Source organism: Triturus cristatus, chromosome 8 (assembly GCF_964204655.1).
Source record: "Triturus cristatus chromosome 8, aTriCri1.1, whole genome shotgun sequence".
Classification (NCBI taxonomy): domain Eukaryota; kingdom Metazoa; phylum Chordata; class Amphibia; order Caudata; family Salamandridae; genus Triturus; species Triturus cristatus.
In genome coordinates, this window is record NC_140591.1 from 876164569 (window position 1) to 876185931 (window position 21363).

The 21363-nt window shown below is 48.9% G+C and overlaps 1 protein-coding gene across 5 annotated transcripts in view; it reads right to left on the reverse strand.

Annotated features, from left to right (window-relative positions):
• The window catches only part of ADGRG7 (adhesion G protein-coupled receptor G7), a 1782456-nt gene that overhangs the window by 614445 nt on the left and 1146648 nt on the right, over positions 1 to 21363 (reverse strand). For all 5 annotated transcript variants that reach the window (XM_085622407.1, XM_085622408.1, XM_085622405.1 and 2 more), the window contains one exon: positions 8710 to 8870. In XM_085622407.1, the coding sequence (XP_085478533.1) occupies positions 8710 to 8870 (161 nt within the window). The remainder of the gene's footprint in view (positions 1 to 8709; positions 8871 to 21363) is intronic.

Genomic DNA, 21363 nt, shown 5'->3' on the forward strand with positions numbered 1-21363 from the left:
TACAACAAATCTTGCAGGAAGTTGAGTGGGAATTTGGTGAAACTTTTCCGGTGCTGGTGAACAGAACAGATACTGACCCTAACGAAGGAACTAGTGCTGTGAAATCACGAGTAGCAGAAGAAAGCTGGCCTCAGAACAAGGGGAGGAGAAGATTGAAGCTGTCCTTGGGGAGGGTTTTTGCACCCATATTGGAATCCTCTGGTAAATCGGAGTGGAGTGAAGACAAAAGTGAAAGGTTGAGTTCTCTCAAATCCAAAAGACAGAGTACCTTGTCGGAGGTACTCTTCTCCTGAGCGGACCTCCCTGGTTAACAATGACAATGAGGGGAAGGAATGGCAGTTCCAGATTGATAGTAGAAGTTCTGCTGAGACTTATGGAACCAGTCTGAACATTCTTCTGAGTGGTTTGCAAAACCTTATATTGAATTAAACTGAATTTCCTCATTTGAGTTTGCCGGAGTTTCCGGAAAGAGTTGCTGAGCTGAGAGAAATTATACTGGAGATGCTCATAAGTGAACTTGATTCTCACCTTATCAGAGATGATAAATGAACTTTGTATTGTTGCTCAAAAAAGGAATAACTAGGTCCAGGTGTCGCCCCGCTCCCGCCTCCCAGCTGCTCCTCCCTCCCGCTCCCACTCATATGGAGGCCGCGCAGCGGCCGCGCCGAAGGCGCGCCAAAGGCAAGCCCGTCTGCGCCCGTCCGTGCCTGGCCCGCGCCCAGCGCCCGAACCCCTGGCCCCGGAGGACCCCAGCCCACCCGCCAGACGTACGACGCCGCCACCCTCAACGCACTCAACACCGGCCGAACCCCGGGATGCTACCAAGCCACCCCGAGACGCACCCACGGACCCTTCAGCTGCCTCGCCTGCAAGTTCACCTGCATCCGGACCTGCCCCGTACCAGCACCCGCCAAGCCGAACACCAGCAGCAACCACCTCAAGTGCATCCTGCTCAACACCCGCTCCGTCCACAGACACGCCATCGAACTCTGGAACCTCCTCGACACCACATCTCCAGACGTTGCCTTCCTCACGGAGACCTGGATGAATGACTCCTCAGCGCCCGGCATCGCCATCGCCATCCCAGAGGTAAACAAGATCACCCGGAGAGATCGCAACAACCAGACTGGAGGAGGCATCGCGATCGTCCACAAGAACACCATCCGCATCACGACCAACACCGACGACACCCTGACTACCGCCGAACACCTACACTTCCAGATCCACACCGACCCTAAGACCACCCTCAGAGGCACCCTGATCTACCGCCCCCTGGGACCACGCACACCATTCAGCGAAGACATCGCCGACTTCATCAGCCCGCACGCCCTCCCCTCCGCTGACTACATCCTCCTGGGGGACATCAACTTCCACCTGGAGAACAACAATGACCGCAACACCACCACCCTGCTTGACAACCTCGCCAACCTCGGACTCAAGCAGCTGGTGTCCACCCCCACGCACCTCGCGGGACACACACTCGACGCAGTCTTCTCATCAAGCAAAGACATCGCCTTCAGCCACGCCACTGGACTCCACTGGACGGACCACAGCTGCGTCCACTTCACCTTCAGAAGAACCACGATCCACCACCACCGACAACAGGAGGCTCGAAGAAGCTGGAACAAGATCACAGCCGACCAGCTCGCCGCTTCCCTGAGCCAGCACCCTCCAGCCAGCTCAGCGAACCCTAGCCAGGCCGCCGACAACCTCACGAAGTGGATCAGCACCTGCGCGGACGAACTCGCCCCACTGAGGATCCCGCCCAGCAGACCCGGCAGCAAGAAGGCCCCATGGTTCACCGACGAACTCAAGAGCTCCAAGAAGAACTGCCGAGCCCTCGAGAAAGCCTGGAGAAGCGAGCCAACACCGGACAACATGACCACCCTCAAGCTCGCCACCCGGAAGCACCATCAACTAATCCACGCCACCAAGAAAACTGCATTCAAGGACCGGCTGGACAACAACGCGCACAACTGCAAGGAACTCTTCAACATCGTGAAAGAGCTCTCCAACCCCAACGCCGGAAACAACAACATCACCCCATCGCAAGACCTCTGCAACTCCCTCGCCTCCTACTTCCACAACAAGATCGCTGACATACACAACAGCTTCATCCCACAAACAACGCCCCCCACGACCGCACCAACGCCCCCCACCACCACCCTCAGCGCCTGGACCCCGATCAACACAGAAGACACCATCCGCACGATGAACTCTATCCACTCCGGATCTCCGACCGACCCCTGCCCTCACCACGTATTCAACAAGGCCGACGCTGTCATCGCACCCCACCTGCGGGACATCATCAACACCTCCTTCGACACCGCCACCTTCCCTGAGAGCTGGAAGCACGCCGAACTCAGCGCTCTACTAAAGAAACCAACAGCGGACCCCACCGAACTCAAGAATTACCGCCCCATCTCGCTCCTCCCGTTTCCAGCCAAAGTCATCGAGAAGACCGTCAACAAGCAGCTGGCCGCCTTCCTCGAGACGAATGGATCCCTCGACCCCTCACAGTCTGGCTTCCGAGCCAACCACAGCACCGAGACCGCCCTCATCGCTGCCACCGATGACATCCGAGCCCTGCTGGACAATGGAGAAACAGCGGCCCTCATCCTCCTAGACCTCTCCGCGGCATTCAACACTGTCTGCCACCGCACCCTAGTGCAGCGCCTCAGCAACGTCGGAATCCAGGAGAAGGCACTGGAATGGATCATCTCCTTCCTCGACGGAAGGACACAGAGAGTCCGCCTACCACCGTACAAGTCAGAGGCCACCGAAGTCATCTGCGGCGTCCCCCAAGGATCCTCACTCAGCCCCACCCTCTTCAACGTCTACATGAGCCCCCTTGCGGCCATCGCACGCCAACACAACCTCAACATCATCTCCTACGCCGACGACACCCAGCTGATCCTCTCCCTGACCAACGACCCCGACGCCGCCAGAGCAAACCTCCACGAAGGGATGAAAGACGTAGCCGAGTGGATGATGACCAGCCGCCTGAAACTGAACTCAGACAAGACAGAAGTCCTCATCCTGGGCTCCTCGCCCTCCGCCTGGGACGACTCCTGGTGGCCCCCCGCCCTGGGCACCGCACCCAAACCGACAGACCACGCACGAAACCTGGGCTTCATCCTGGACTCCTCCCTCTCCATGACCAGACAAGTCAACGCCGTCTCCTCGTCCTGTTTCAACATCCTGCGCATGCTACGGAAGATCTTCCGGTGGATCCCCACCGAGACCAGGAAGACGGTCACCCAGGCCCTTGTCACCAGCCGACTGGACTACGGCAACGCCCTCTACGCCAGAACCACCGCCAAGCTCCAGAAGAGACTCCAGCGGGTACAGAACGCCTCAGTCAGACTCATCCTCGACATCCCCCGAAGCAGCCACATCTCCGGACATCTGAGAGACCTGCACTGGCTCCCCGTCAACAAGAGAATCACCTTCCGTCTCCTCACCCACGCACACAAAGCCCTACACGACCAAGGCCCAAGCTACCTCAACAACCGCCTCAACTTCTACGCTCCCAAACGCCATCTCCGATCAACCAGCCACGCCCTCGCCGCCGTCCCCCGCATCCGAAGAGCGACAACAGGAGGAAGGTCCTTCTCCTACCTGGCCGCCAAGACCTGGAACTCTCTCCCGACCGATCTGCGCCTGACCCAAGACCACCTCCCCTTCAGGAAGAAGCTCAAGACCTGGCTGTTCGAGCAGTAGCGGCACCCCCCCCCCCCCCCCCCTAGCGCCTTGAGACCCTCCGGGTGAGTAGTGCGCTTTATAATTGGCCTTGATTGATTGATTGATTAAGAAGATAAAAGTAGGGATTACCTTTAGAAGAACAGTCAGTAGGGTTAGGGAAGCCTCACAGAGATTGTACATAGAGTGAATAAATTTGAAACAAAAAGACTGTTTCACAGAAATAAATAAAGACTGTTTGCACAGGTGGAGATGAACAGAGGACAGTCTGTTGCTGCTATTTCTCTATTCACTTGGTCTGAATCTAAATAATATGGAACCTAATATTAATAGTCGTAGACGTAGGTACATAATAGTTGCATTATTAAGCATATTAGTGACAGGCCTCATACCACTAATTGTTGGGTTAAGTTGAGTCCAACTAAGGATGCAGAAGAAAAACATACAGTTGTACAGGAACCCAAATATAAACAAGATAGAGAATTGTATTCACTAGAGGGGTGAAATTTACATTCTGATTTGTCAAGAGGAGATTACACATCTAACACATAATCTAATTTTCTTTATGAATATATACAAGCTATGGGAGCTAGAGATTGTTATGTTTGCATGCAATTGCCTTCTTTAGTGGCTAGGGGCAGTACCGACCATCACTTACTGTTGACATATGGCATCACATGTAGTCTGTTGTTAAGCATGTTCTATGGACAGAAACATTTTAAGTACTATTATTCAAATTCTGGTCTAGTTATTTCAGAAGTCCAACTGTTTAAGCACTTGAACAAGTATTCCTATGCTCAGAATGCAGAAACAGTTAGCATCTATGTTGCACCAACTAAAACATTAGATACAACTTATGCACACAGATAGAATTTGATGTGCATCCTTATTGATATAGAGAATATATTTCTGGAACAAGAAGAAGATAGATATAGAGCAGTAACAATGCAAAGGCAGCTGTAGGAATAAAGATTGTTTATTGGTCACAAGAAAAAGTGGAACATCAGACAGCAGAAAACACAGAAGCTTTGACATTTGATTGGCAACACCAAGGTAATGTGTGCATGTATAATTGGAAAAGCACACATGACATTATTCCTGTTGGAGAAAGTGAATGTGATCATACCTTTGAGATTAAAGGATCTTGTAAGTTATTTTTGGATTGGCACAGACCCCATGCTTTCTGGAGTTTATTTTGTCTGTGACAAGAATGCCTATTTTATTTTGCTGAGTAAATTGTATGGCACGTCTTATTCAGGTGTAGTTTTCCCAAAGATTTATCATGTTGAAAAATTGGATCACCCTGTGTGGGAGGGAAGGACCAAATCTAAATGAGGCGCTTCTGCTGGTGAGATAGAGATATATTTGGAGCTATCATACCAAGTGTAGGGGGGATATTGAATGATATCAAAATTAGAAAGCATTCTGCTGTTGTTGATAGTTTGTCTACCAATACTGCTGGGCCTATGTTGCTTGTAAATACTGAGATGATTGCTATCAGAGCTATGGTTTTGCAAAACAGGTTTGCGTTAGATATATTGCTGACAAAAGAGGTTGGAGATTGCCGAGAGTTACAAGAGTACAAAGAATACAAATTTGCAAACGTTTATAAGGAATTAATATGAATCTGCATAATGAAGACAGTGGATTATCAGAAGAAAATGTTTGGGAAAAAGTTGGACATGGATTTAGTTCGTTGGGAATGTGGTTCACAGATTTGAGAAGAGGTATAGTAGGTTCTGTTTTGAGACCACTGTTGATTATTGCTCTTTGTGTAGTATATTTGGTTGTGGGAGTGAAGATGTACCAGAAGTACAAGAAACAGAGAGGGATTTCAAGAAAAAGAAAGGATTTGAGACTTGAAAGAAAACAGGATGATTATCAGAACGAAACGGTTGGAGGAGTTCAAGAGAACAGCAATTGCCACAACTAGGGTTTCACTTGGTTAACGCCTTCTGTGCCACGCCCTTTCCCCCTCCTGTGCCGGGCGTTTCATTAGTGGGCGGGTTTCATGACGAGATAGTCTCGTCATGGGCACAGCGCGACCGTGCTCCATGACGAGACTATCTCGTCATGGGCACCGAAGAGGTTAATCTGATAAGATCAGGAGATAAGATAAGAGATTTGTGATGGCTTGATTTGCCATCAGAGGGGGACTGAAGAAGTGTAATCTTGATCACATCTGGAGAAAATGTAGGAGTGCATCATACTCACGCAATGTCAGCACTCAAATATACTCTAATGTACTAAATGGGGTGGATTATTTTGGACTAAAAGGTATTTTGTTTGATATATATTTATTTAGAATGTGATTAATAAAGTTGTTTAACAATTTCCGTATTAACGTGATAAGACAAAATTACCTGAAATGTCATATTTTGAAATACTTAATTAGGATGTATGCAACTAATGTTTAACATTTATACATGTACTTTGAATTTATCATGTGCAGATGCATTTAAACAGAGACATTTATGATTCATTGCATTTATTCGTGCCTTAAGCAGTTACATTTATGTTTTGTGTAGAAAGGTGAACATATTCTGTAACCCTGTGCACATGTTAACTTAGCAAAAGTAGGCCTCGAGAATAAATTTGCTCAGTCACTGCTCACACTGTGATTTGAAAAATTCACGTCTAGGCTTCAAGAACTAAATGTATGTTTCTGAGCTTTTTCTATTGCAAGTGTGGATAAGCCTCATTATTGATAATAAATGAGTTTTGTGTAGGTAGACAGCAGAGAATGGGAAGGAGGAGTTGGCTAAGGGAATCACAGTAACATGCGAGGAAAGGCGTTCTCATGGAAAAGGGCCAGATGTATCAAGCGTTTTCCCTTTCACAATGGGTTGATTTGCAGAATAGGCCAGTTTACGAACGGGAAAAAGTTTTTGGGGATGTATCACCCCAAAAGGCAATTGCAAAATATGGAATCGCAATGTTTGCGCTTACCTATTTTGCAAATGCATTTAGAGAATCGCAATTTGCGATTCGCTAAATGCAATGCAGGAAGCGCTTTTTAAATTGCGACCCTGCTGTAAGGAATTGCAATTCACCACCAACTTCAAGTTGGTGGTAAATTGCAAATCCTTAGAAAAATGCACAATTTTGAATTTTTTTCAGTGCCACGAGGGCATGTATGTGTGCCACATGTGCATATTTCAGGGGTGCAACAGGGTGTCCTTTTGGCACCCTTGCACCCTTGCAATTGCATGCGCAATTTGCGAGTACCTATTGGGTACTCGCAAACTGCGCATGCAATTCCTATTCATTCCAATGGGCCTCCAGGCAAAATTCCAGGTAAAATTCACTATTATAGACTCGTAAAATGTAATCTTGATACAAATGTGTTATGTGGCTGAGAAAAGGTGCGGATGTATCCAGTTGTACCATAGCTATAGAAATGTCCCAGGGAGGAGCCACATGAGAGTGTCACATCGACAGCAGATGATATTATGTAGTTAGGGAGAGAGTACATCTTGGGTTTCCTTATGCTACTGCTTGCGTGACTTTAAGCTACTTGACCCATCATCAGAGTGTTTTCCACTGAAACCTAAGATGGCTGACACCTTGCTCCTTTCTTTATTTGATTGTCTCTTTACTTAATGCCTTAGATGAGGGTTGTCCTTAGTAAGTAGTGTAGGGAAAGTTAGGTTACTCATGCTCGTTAAAGAGAATCATCTGATGTAATTTAAACTTAATTTTTGCTTTCTGATTATCTGTGACATTTCTTTAGAGTTAGTCATTAGTTTTGTGCTATGCAGGGTACATGTCTTAAGGAGATTTGGACTTACTCTGATCTTTTTGTACTTTTATATGATTTTACTAAGGTTGATTTATATTGATTTCTGAATTTATAATTAAATTTACTAAACTCAGATTAAGGAGTCAAGTGGATTAGTGTGTAGCCACATTGGTTGCACTGTATTGAAATGATAACCAGTGAAATAGACCTATCCTATCTGGAGAGAAATTGTGTAAATGTGGTCTGGACTAACAGAGCCAAGAGGTGAGAAACAACGATAATAGCAATGGCTAGTCTTGTTATTCAGTTCTTCCCTATATTCAGGAGAGCGATCATGTACAGTTCAGCAGGAGTGATGGAGCCTTTAACATGCAGCTGTTATTTCTTTGCTCAGTGCAGTGGCGGAGTTGTGGGAGACCACCAACTTTACTGTACAAACTGCGTGGCTCAAATTGCAGCAAGCAAGTGAAATGTACATGGTCTGGGAAGCTGCTCCTTACTCCTACAAATCAATCTCCTGCCTCATTTGCTGATTCTGAGAGGTCACTTGGTACTGTTAGTGCACTTGTTGAGACTTGATCACAGGACTCAGCAGGAAGGAACCTTTATGAAGCAACCATTAATTTTTCGGGCCTAATAATGGTGGTGATGTTGAATAACCCAAAGTTAGTATAGAAGCTGTGTGGCTCTAATCAAGGCACGTGCGTGGAATGCACAGGTTATGGAGGCCACTCTTTGATGTTACCGTTTGCGTGCTTGCTGATTTATGATTGCAGGTCTCCACAGCATTATCCCCCTCGCTGGAATGTCACAAAGTTTCTGACAGAAGCTCAGCATTAATTTACTAGTGGCAGCTCAGCATAAAGATTTGCAGATAAGGGTACCATGCCTTACAAGCCTAGGGGCCGCCATCTTGCCAGTCATGTGGTCCAGGTTGAAAAACCTAAATTCAACATAATCCTTCTAAACTAAGTCCCAGACACAACAACTGTTGCTCATTTTGATTGTGTTACTCCTGCAATCCTAAAGAGATATTGAGTAGCTGTAGAGAGTGGACTCACATAAGAATACTAGATGTCAGAAGAGAGCCACCATCCTATTAGTGCTCCAAGTCACGTCCTCCTTGCATCTCGTATGTTAACACATAGCTTTTTATCCCTGCATCAAGGTTTCAAAGTTCTGCTGATTTCTGTTTTGTGATCATGTTTTACTTTGAAAAGAAATTCTACTTTCCTATGATAAACATAACGGTTAATAGAACTTACCTGGCGCCTTATAGCCAGTTCGACATTATATGAATTAGCACTGGGAATGTTGCCCGAGATTATTTTTCTGCTGAAGTCCCGTTTACTCTTAAAACGCTCAGATTTGAAAAATTTGTCATTTTGATATAGGACAAAGCCAATTCTTGCAAGAGAGGTTTCATCTGTGTAGAACAATAAAAAAATATACATTGTAAGTGCTATGATTTGGGAATTAATATAAATCATTGTATCACATGTTTTGGTGCTTTCATTGCACAAAATGCAGTTGTATGAAAAGCCCCTACATCAAAGGGAATCGTGAAATGATAAAAACTCACTGTTGCCTGCTGAAAAACAAATGTAGTCATCATAATGACAAACCACAAATCACCAGGGATTTAAAGCAGCATTCGCTGTATCCACCCATCCGGAGTGCTCCCTCTGAGAGCTGGTGCTAATTGGCTAACCAAGGGTACCTCTTTTGGGATATGTCTACTAGGTGTATGACAGCAGTCCATCACTCTAGAGTTTGTAACATGTAGACTCCATGCAGTATACGAGTGTGGTGTGTGTGTGTGTGAGAGAGAGAGAGAGAGAGAGAGAGAGAGAGAGACCGTACTTACAATTCAGCCTCACGTTCTATTTAAAATGCATTTTCTTGTTTTCTTACAACGTTGTCATTATCGGTCTAATTTCCAATTGATTTGGCACACCCTCAGACAAACGGATGCTATTTTCACCATACCATGCGTCATGCACATCAGTTTAGGGAAAAACATGTTATGAGGGAAGCTGATGGAGGGTCTCGAGCCACCATTTAATAACTTAAATACCATTCCCTAACCTACCCTGACAAAATAAAGTGTTGATGTCAGGCCTCTGCTCCCCGACACAAAACCTGCTAACATGCTAAGTTACCATATTCCCACTGAGCATAGTAAGACACATAGAAGTCCATAGCACCTGTAGAACCCAACGTACATAAGCTCAAATAGGAGGCCCAAGGCCCAAAGGCCACCACCCCATGATATCAGTATGTAACATTCAGAAGTTACTAGGCCCAGGGTTTCCAGAGTTGCATTTCAGTTGCACCAGAAAACACGAGGAAGCCCAAGCCACTAGAAAAACACAGTAACTTTCCACCGTTACAAGGCCATTGCACACCCACACGTAGACAGAAACCCAGCTGGTACAAGTCGACATTGTTTATCATCACTGAAACCCTATTTTTGGAAGTTAGCTTGCTCAAGATAAACCGCAATGTCTGATGAAAACTGCACCAGCCTTGTGGGTGTTGGTCACATGCATACTGTAAGAAATGTACGTGATCACAACATTTCCTTTGTTTATACGTTGCGGTCAGGCATGACCTATCAACCGTTGTGCCACCTGGCCGCCTTACCCCACCCACGGCCTTGGAACACATGCGGTTGACCCTTTCCTGTATCTTGGAACACATGCGGTCAAGCCACCTGTTGGCAAAGGCGTCAGAAAATACGTCAGGTCCACCCCTGGTTCCCCATATCAAGATATTTAAGATCCAACACGACAGTTGGAAGGTAGAACTTTTCTGTGCTGTCCGCAGGCCTGTTCTCCAGCCGGCTGCCTATCTGATTTGGGACCTTACAGCCTATTTCAGGTAGAACATTCCCCCTCTTTGGGGATTTTTCCTTTATCTCTTAAAGATATCCTTCTTAGCTCTGCATTTTTGATCCACACCCATTCCCTTGCATTTCAGCTTTTAGTAACTAGGTTTTAGAGGATTATTTGTCTTAAATTAAGGTTGCCTCTGGGCACTATGCTTTCCTAGAATAGCTTCTGCTTCCATCTAAGTTGTCTCAAACGTATTCTTAAAGTCTTAGCCGTAGCACATGTAGCCACTTTGAAATGTTTTAGCTACCTAGATCCTTGTTCACAGTCATAGCTTTATTTCAAACGATTATCTGCAAAAAGAATGCATTTCAGGAGCATCTAAACTTGCTGAGGGTTTAAATACGCCATATCATTAAGGGATCTCCAACCGATCCATCTTATCATCTATCTTTAGTCAGTATATTGCTTAAGAGTCTGTGCTTATGATATTTAAATGCTTTCCCTGGCAGAGTGAAGCCAGGCTGTTTGCTGAAGTTTTTAGCCTGTGTAACGTGAATCCTCTTTCACATATTTAGCATGCTTGAGTTAATTAAATAAAATGTGCCACTCCAAAATAAATGCCACTGCGTCATCTCACTTCTTTGTTCCTCATTTCAGTAACTGTCGAGCTGGTGCCTGTGATCACCCACGGAAGGTATTTCGCATTGTTGAAGGGCAGTGACCACGCCCTCGGGGCTCTGATCAAAGATCTCCCTTTCTCATTTGGCGCCCAACGTCTCATCGTACCACAGCCTACGGTGGAGGGAGTGCTCCTCCAGGGGCAGCCATCGGGGGTCCGCCAGCACCAGTGCAGACCTCGGGTAAGCCAAGGTTTTTTTTTCCCTTGCATTTCCTTGGTCACGCCTGGTTGCCTGCGAGTACCGCTGTCGGTTGGCACTGACTGATGCACCCTCCCACCCTATGGCACTCTCTCTCTGGTCACGATTTTCGAACTCTCTTTCCTTCCTGTGTGGTCCCGCCCTGCTTCGTTCTCTTCTGTTCATAACTTCCTTTTACATTTTTATCGCCTGCAGGCTTGCGAGTAGTGGTATATTTCTTTATCATTGTAATATTCTACACTGCTTTACTGGGCCATGTGGACACACAGGATTAGCCCTGTTGTGTGTAGCCATAGTGTGTGTGTCTCACGCCTCGGTGACTGTGAGACAGTGCTTTTTGAGGGCACACAGGATTAGCCCTGTTGTGTGTAGCCATAGTGTGCGTGTCTCACGCCTCGGTGACTGTGAGACAGTGCTTTTTGAGGGCACACAGGATTAGCCCTGTTGTGTGTAGCCATAGTGTGTGTGTTTCACGCCTCGGTGACTGTGAGACAGTGCTTTTTGAGGGCACACAGGATTAGCCCTGTTGTGTGTAGCCATAGTGTGTGTGTCTCACGCCTCCGTGACTGTGAGACAGTGCTTTTTGAGGGCACACAGGATTAGCCCTGTTGTGTGTAGCCATAGTGTGTGTGTCTCACGCATCGGTGACTGTGAGACAGTGCTTTTTGAGGGCACGCAGGATTCGCCCTGATGTGTGTAGCCATAGTGTGTCTGATGTGTGTAGCTATAGTGTGTGTCTCACGCCTAGGTGACTGTGAGACAGTGCTTTTAGAGGACACACAGGATTCCCCTGGTGTGTGTACACATAATGTGTGTGTCTAACGCCAAGGTGACTGTGACACTGTGCTTTTTCTCAGGACACCCAGGATTACCCCGGGTGTGTGTAGCCCTGATATGTGTGTCTCACGTCTCGGTGACTGTGTGACGCTGCCTTTCTGAGGAACAGGATTATGCATGAATTCGTCTATGACACAAGGTCTCACTCTTTCTCTTGATCCCTTGCGCCTCTCCTTCTCCTGCTCCATCGCCTCCCTACGTCTTTCTCCGGCGCACCTTCCCCCATGGGGGCTGCCTGCCACTATCCACCTGTTTCGCCCCCTCCTGATCTCTATCTGCAAGGGTTGGGTGTCTTTGTTATCGGTATACCTCTTCTTCTTCGGCTCTCTGCGCCACTTTTGCACACCCCTCGCCCGCCGCCTTTGCCGGTGCCTCACCCTGCACACCCCCACCGCCGGACACTACTTTGTGGTGTTTGCAGATCTCTCGATCCAACGAGCACGCACTTCCTCGCCTGGCTCCGGCCCGTTCCTGTGCCTCCCTCCGCCTCCCCTCCCTGACTCTCCCATGCCACCTTCTCTACTGCACTTGCTTTTCTGTCCCTCTGCCCCCCCCCTATCCCTCCTTCTTTGCACTTCTTCCCTACTTCTCCTCTGTCTTTCTTTCCTCTACATTGCACTACTTCTTCCACTTTATCTCTTCCTCTCCTCTCCCACTACTCCCCCCCCCCCCCCATCTTCCTGCCCTTTTCCCATTCCTCCCTCTCCATCCTATCGCCACTGCCGGCGCGACGGCTCCTGCATACTCTATTTTGGGATCGGGGTGTACTGCAATGTTTTCATTTGGGGATTGCCATGTCGTTTTTATTTTTGTATTCTCAATATTTTCCCTTCTGTTTATGTTTTCTGTCCACCTGTCTCCATATGCCTTGCGCTTCTATGTCCATCGTCCCCTGTGTGCTTTCATGTTTCCGTACTGTACTATGCATATCAGGTGCTTTCATTGTTTCAGTGCCAGCGCCTTTTCCTGTTTCATGTGCTTCAGTGCGCGCGCTCTGTCCAGTACCACAGTTCCTGCATTCCCCCGCACATGCTCCATTGCCCTCTGATAGTCTCCTTTCTTCCTTCCGCTGGGTTCCTTCGCTACAATTTCTACACTCACTCGCACGGTTTATCCCCCAGCCCGCCTCCTCACATTTTGTCTATCATTTGCTCCCGCCGATGATAGCCACAAAGGGGGGATCAGGGGTCTCTTAGTTGCACCCTTGCCTCCCTCCTGTGCCCCACCTGCCCACCATGCCCAGCTTCCCCTTACCCCAGTGATGTCCCACACCCCCCCACATATTATTTATCGCACTATTCAGTTTGTACACGGGGTTCCACAAGCTGTCCACAATATCTCCACTGGCGAATTCCTCCAGCTTAATGACGACGACCGCGATATATTGAACGACGCCTGGGAAATTTTAGTGGTCCCATTCACCACAAACACCCAAATTCACATCTGCCCACTATCCTTGAACGATCTATCTGACGCCCTCCCTGCCATATCCCTCACCCCACCATCCCCGGACACCACTTGTCCGAACTTATTGTACGCCGACGACCGTTCCAATTCATCCACCCTATCTGTCCCTTACACTGCTTCTCCTGCATACCCACGGCACCCCGACCACCCCTCCGCCAGTCTTCTCACTGACAACGCATCATCAATAGATTCCATCCAGACAATAGCTTATTCTGAAGCTGCTTCCATCCCCCCTCTTGACGGTCCCTATTCCCCAACACCCTCCGCCTCTGATTCCCATTCTTCCCAGCAGTACCAGGACGACACAGTACCGCTCCTGAAAGCATTCCTGGGCGACTATTTTCAAAACTCTGCAGATTCCAGATCCCTGCCCAATCTTGCTAATTTACCACACTGCTCCCTCTCGAAATAAAGGGAATGACTGACAACTGCCATAATAATATTACTGTATACCTGATCAATAACAATATCGTAGGTCTCTCTGACGGCCACCCAGCTTCATTTATATATGTTACGCCCCTCACGAGTGCCGTCCTTCTCACAATTTTTCAGACGCTGAATATTGACTTCAGTCACCCTTGCCAAATTACTCTATCTCTCGCACCAGCATTCTCACGCCCCGCCGACTACACACACAAGTCTCACAAACAAACCAACAAATAAGTGCTCCTTCACCCACTACACCTCTGTAATACCGGTCTGTCATTTGCCTGGAGTCCGACACGAATAACGGCCCCATGCAGGCGCTCCATGCAGTGTACGACAAACGAATATTTGGCACCTCAGTGCACAGAACACCCGACTGGATCTACATAGGGGTTCGGTTGCTGTCCCCAGGCTTAGAGCTACCCACCGTATTTACCTCCTCGTGGCCACGAAACCCACTGCAAAGCCAAATACGTCTTGCCTTTGCCCGCCACAATCTCGAATTTCCCGACCTTTCCCCAGAAGGAAACTACAGGGGACCTGATGAAATGCACCTAAGATTCATACTGTACAACATAGTATGTACGGAAGTAGGTGAAGAACTTATCAGAGACCTGCCTCCCCCTGACTGTAACACCATCCTGAACACACACTCCACAGACCCCAACAGCCCCAACAACTAGCCTCACTGCGCAGACACAGGCTGTCCGTGTATTCCAGCCACACATCCCCCACCATTTCCACGTAGCTCTACAGGTTACACAAACACGCACTAACTAGCCCTATGAGTAGGATACTGAGTTCCACTGTGTATAAAACACATGCTGGGTTTCAAATATTCTTTATTTTGGAGGTCCCACCAAGAGAGACCACAGTTGTATCAGGTTTCTGGCCAAGAAATCCACTCCAATCTAAAATAGCTGACGCCTGCTTCGGCGGACAGCTGACATTCCCTGGGTGCACCCCCTCCCAAAACATTGAATTACAGAACGGTATATATGACCGCATCCTTGAAGGAGTAGGTACAGAACTAGTGCCAGACCTCTAGGGGCGCATAGATACACCACCCCAGGAACATATTGTGCGGTCGCACCCACATCCCACCATGGCGACACCCCTTCAGCACGTCCTGAGCGTATTCGGCGGACAAGAGGGAAGGATACTAAAGCATAGTAGGGAGCTCCATAAGTTGACAAAAAATATGGACCACCCTTGGCCCTCGGAAGGGAGCTTTAATAAAACTATTCTGGAGCACGCCACCACCTTCCTGAACACCAAATACACTGGTACCAAGCTACAAAAAAGGAAGGCCACTTTAGATCTCTGGCGCATCTTTAAAGACAGTACGCAAGAGCACACGCCCACCATGCCCACTGCCCCTTCGGCACCCCCACCCTATCAGGCTAGTGGCATGTATCCCGTGCTCACGTCCACGGAAGAAAAAGAACTAGCCCTACAGACAACCACTAATAGCATGCCGGCAGTAGGATATAGTCAGCTTCCCTGCGATATCAACGTAACATCTGAGCCCCCTCCGCCTACCACCGACCATTGTATTGCCCAGCCATCACCGGCCACCAGCAGTGGCCCAAGCTCCCCCGTCACAGTATCAGCCACGACAGCCTCCGTCACAGGACCAGCCCCGAGCATCCCGGGTGGAGCCGCCCAGCCCCCGTCACCTCCCACCAACAACGGTCCAACCCTACACGCCGCAGTACCTGGCCTATTAGGGCCAATAGACGCGCAATTTACATTAAGGCTCCTCCCCACGTCCGCCTCTGCCCTACCCACCGACGAAAGCGATGAAGATGTAGATAATGCGTCCATCGCGCCATCTATCGCTTCCCACACATCATCGCATCATTCGTCCACCACATCTCACCATTCACTGTGCCCCCACCGAGACCTCGACGCCCTCCGTGCCGCAACTACTCCGCAGCTCCAGGAGCAGGAAGCCGCAGCCCGAGACCACATGCCATTCTGTAACCCTGACGCCGCCGACCAAAAGACCACATTCTCCTCTGTCCAACAGCAGATGGGCAAGGGGCAGTGGCCCTCTCCGGCGCCACCCCTAGTCCATTACGAACAATGGAGAACGGCCCCAAACACACACGGCAGCCTAGAATGTAGTCCGACCGAAGACACCGCCACAGACTTCTTTGGCAGAACGGTGCTGCACCGCTCCGAGGCAGACTCAATACTTCCCACAATACGACGCATGTCACTAAAAATGGAACAAATAAATGACAGATTAACTGAGACACTCACCCTGGCCCGCCCGGAACAATATGTGGCCCAAACGCCGCCACATCTTCCTACCACACAACATGTGCAAAAACATACCACAGCCATAGAAGTAGATGGGACACTAGGCTGTACTGAACAACAGATCACCAACCCTCCACCCACGGGAACCGCAGACCCCTCCCCAGGGAAGGTGACAACACCTTTGGGGGCCTTTGAGGGCACAAGCAGGAATAACGCAACAGGCCACGATGGCCAGTCCCCACGCCTGCAGGTAACAGTACCGATGCCCACACTTTCCCCACAAACTACGGCACCTGTGGCGAACCCATACACCCCACCATCCGCCACAACTAGGGTACCATTGTCCGGCCAACAACGGCCGGCGACAAATACAAACCCCTTCCACCAAACGGATCCGGGACTGACGAGTACAAGGGATACGGGGGGAAAAAGGAGGACTAGGCGCACAGAAGTAGACAGATTAAAGATACTAGGAACGCACGGGCGCCCCGATGACACCTTATATGACTTCCCTGATAATGACTTCCCTGTTACTGACGCCTACGTCAACTATGATGTCACTGGTGCCGCTTCCATGCGCAACACTCGACCCAAGAAAGGTAACGGCATGTTCCTCTGTAGCTCACATGCCCTACAAAAGAATAATGTCATGACTCCCAACGAAATAGTAGAAGCAGGAGAGGGTTCAGATTATGCTGTCAACCCTTTCACGGACGACCTGGCTGGCTGGACGGAGTCTCTGGCCCCGCAGATGCTCCCCTGGCCCCGAGACGGGTCTTTCGAACCTCAGCATCTGGCTACAGCCGTGGAATGCATCCTGCAAGGTGCAGGGGATGAGGATTGGGATTATGCCTACATGCGAGCCAGTCTAACAATATGGCAGAAATATGCCAGACGGTATGACACCACAAGACCAACGCTACAAGATGCGGGATTTGCTCGCCAAATGCCGCTCTTGTACAAGAGGAAGCAAGACCCCCCAGTATATCACTGCTGGTCGTTTGCAGAAAGAGAAGCCATTAAAAAGACCCTCCCCCCCCTCACGGAGGGTGCAAGCAAATGGATAGTGGCACTAGAGAAAAATACAACAGGCACAGTACCAGGGATAGGCGATATGAAAAGTTTACTTATTTCCCTGATCGGGAGAGAAGCGGAAGAAATTTTTAAAAGTATAAGTAAGGGACTGATAACCATGAACGACACAACATACGACGGAGAACCATTTGACAAAATAAGAGCGGGGGTTTGGACAAAACTGCAACTAAAATACCCCGATGTCCCAGATATTGGGTCACTCATGTCATTAACAATGCAAGTAAATGAGGACCCGATTACCTTCATCTCTAGGATGAAGGAAAAATGGCACCAGGAATTGGGCGACTCTTGGAATACCACGGGGGGGAACAGCAGACTTTTCTATCACATGGTTAAGAGAGGCCTGCCTGAGGAAGTACAAGAAAAATTAGATGCCGTAGTAGCCATGGAGGCCAAACCATGGCCTGAAATACAAGACCACATCATACATTTTTGCAAAAAGAAATTAGAGCAGGAAAAAAATAGACAACTTGCCATAGAAAATGCAGCTGCAAAATTGGTACAGCAGAAGCTCAACAAAAAGAGAGACACTGTGGATACTGTCATGTTGGCCGCTCCAGTAAACCAAATGACAGCCGTCACCACATTCCCTCAGGCAGCTCAAAATGTGCTCGCCGCTAATACTCAGTCTATTCCGCAACAGGTGCAGCAGCCCACTGTACTATATGCGCAGACACAACAGCCACAAACACAACCACCGGCCATACAGTATGTGCAAGCGCCGACACATCACACACTGCACCAAGTGCAGCCCCAGCCCCTGCCACTAGTACAGTATGTACAAACGCCACAGCAACTCCCAGGGCAAAACGTTGCTGCACAACAGCACTATCATAACGACCAGCAACAGTATTACGGTATGAACAGCAATAATACAGGCATGCAAGGCAGGAGCAATGGTATGGGCCAGCAGAGGGCCCAACAGCAGTCAGGACCGACAATTTGCTTCTATTGTAACAAACAAGGCCACATACAAAGAAACTGTCGTACTAAGGCCATGGACCAAATTAGGGGCCAAGCACAGCCGATGCGACAACAGTCCCAACAACAACAGTCATACCCGCAGCAACACCAACTACAGTACACCTACGCCCAACCTGTCCCCCAGCAGAACATGCAGCTAGCACAACTCCAAACGCCAGTAATGGCACAAATTCAACAGGCACCCCCACAACAACTGGTCCCCATGCAACAGGCACAAGCTACCTTACATGCCCCTATGCTTCAGCAACAGCAGATACCAACATACCAAGTGATGCCCCAAGGCCCCAGTTCGACACCCTCAGGGGGTATCATAGTCGCATCTACACCCAACAATTCGTCCCCGCAAGGCACCATCCACCAATACCAACAAGGGGGGTACACTTGTTAGGCCAGCCCACAGACAACCCTTGTGTGCCCAGTTTTGTCATGCACCATGAGCGGTGAAGATGACCCCACCGTCCTGGTCACGATAAACAACGAAACATACAGCTTTCTCATTGACACAGGCGCCACGTACTCCTGCATTACTGGCGGACCTCTGCCCATTTCAAACCAGGTAGCGGACACACAGGGATTCTCTGGGGCAATAGAAAGGGTCCCTTTCACCAAACCAGTGCCCATACAAATAGGAGACCGGGTGTTGGAACAGCCACTGCTGTACTCCCCTCGCTCCCCAGTGAACCTTCTGGGGCGCGACCTCATGACAAAACTAAACATGTCCATCCACTTCCATGACAATGGAACAATGATTTGCTCGATACCAGGCACCCCCTTAGCAAGGATGATGGCACTCGCCGTTGATTCCTCCTTGGCAGCCCACATACGAGCTCGCCCTGTAGACGAGCAAGCATTTTCCACTGCAGTACATATCGTTGTGGCCAACACCCCAGAGCTGCATGACCGCACTGTTCAGCTCCCAAAGGAGTTCCTCTTCCGCCCACAATCCAGGAACGCCCAGATATCAGACACAGGCATGATTTTAGGCCTACTTGCCCTCCATATTACACCGACATATGGGGCGTTCATAGCAGGTGACGACTATATGCGTTCCTGGGCCTGTGTAATATTCATTGAGCCCGGACACCAGGTGAGAGACATCTCAGACGACCAGCTCTTTAGCGATCCCAATCAGTGCCCCATGACAGAGATTATGTACCAGTATGAGGTGCCCCTCTCGGTGACAGTAGAGAAAAGAACACCCACTGCCCCTCCAAAAAATGATTCAGTACGTGAGGAAGACTTAGCTCAAATTCCATCACACCTGTGGACTACCGGCCCCAATGATGTAGGTCTCATTCGTTCTGCCGCTCCATTTAAGATAACATTGAAAGTCGGAGCCATATTGCCAAGAATAAAACAGTACCCATTGTCAAAGGAAGCAGAAGAAGGCATAGCCCCCACAATACAGGCCTTGCTTGACCAAGGGGTAATATACCCATGCGTTTCCTGTTGCAACACCTGTCTTTTTCCGGTGCGGAAGGGTAAGACCAACCAATGGCGTTTGGTACATGACCTCCGTCCCGTAAACAACATAGTGATACCTGAGTTTCCCATTGTCCCAGACCCTTCCGTCATCCTGACAAACATTCCCCCGAACGCGAAATATTTCTCCGTAATCGACCTGAAAAATGCGTTTTTCAGCGTCCCCCTTCACCCAGACAGCCAGTACCTATTGGCGTTCTCGTTCAAAGGGGTCCAGATGACATACACCCGTCTAGCTCAGGGGTACTGCGAATCCCCTAGCGTCTTCAACAGGGCTGTCAGAGAAGACCTGTCCAACTTCCAATGCGACAGCACCTTGTTGCAGTATGTTGACGACATTTTGCTCTGCAGCACCACGGAACAGCAATGTAGAGTAGACACCATCGCTCTGCTCCACACCTTAGCCGACAGGGGTTACAAAGTGGATAGGAACAAACTCCAGTACTGCCAAACAGAAGTACACTATCTAGGCCAAATACTGTCAGCCTCAGGGAGACGAGTCACGCCAGATAGAGTTAATGCCATAAATAGAACGCCAGAACCCCAAACTGTAAAAGACATGCAGAAATTCCTTGGACTGGTCAACTATGTCCGACAATGGGTCTTTGACTTCACAACAATAACAGCCCCTTTGCTGAAATCTGTTAAAGCAGCTAAAGACAGACGCAACAAGATAAACTGGTCCCCAGACATGACAGCCTCTTTCAAACAGCTAAAAAATGAAATAACGAATGCACCAGTGTTGGGTTCACCTGACTACACTAAAGAATTCTACCTGTTCACCCACTGCAATGGTCAGGTCATGACCTCTGTGCTTGCCCAGAAGTACCCTATGGGTCACAAACCCATTGCGTACTTTAGTGGCATGCTGGACTCTGTCATGAGGGGTCATTACCCCTGTGAGCAGGCTCTTGCTGCCGCCGCCTTTGCTGTAGAAAAGAGCACCCCCATAGTCATGGGATCCCCCCTGACACTATACACTGAACACGCCGTCTTCGCCATAATTCAAAAAGCAAAGACAACGTTAACCACACAAAGAGTGTCAGGATATGAAGTAATATTGTCATTGCCCTCCCTGAAAGTCGTCAAATGTCACACGGTGAACCCTGCTACATTTTTTGCCCATCCCATTGCAGCCTCAGACGATGACACTCATGACTGCGCCACGTACTCCCCAGATGAGTCAGGAGCAGCAAAAGAGGACCCACTACCAGACAGCACTGTGTATTTCGTTGATGGGTCCTCTACCATCGACCAAGAGACAGGGATCAGGTACACCGGAGCAGCAGTAGTTCGGGCCCAGCAGCACGAGTCCTCTGACTCCCTAGACATTATACAGCAATTAACATTGCCTCCACATTACTCAGCCCAAGCTGCCGAGTTGGTGGCATTAATTGCCGCTCTACAACATGGGGCCGACGACCGCATCACAGTATACTCAGACTCTGCATACGTCACAACTACAACACATTCAAGCATACTGCGCTGGAAAAGGCGCGGATTTCTCAAATCAGACGGAACACCGGTATGTCACAAGCAATTGTTAGAAGAATTGATTGAAGCCCTGACACTTCCAGCTGAGGTAGCTGTTGTCAAATGTGCTGCACACACCAATGGACAGGACTTTGTCTCCAGAGGGAATGCT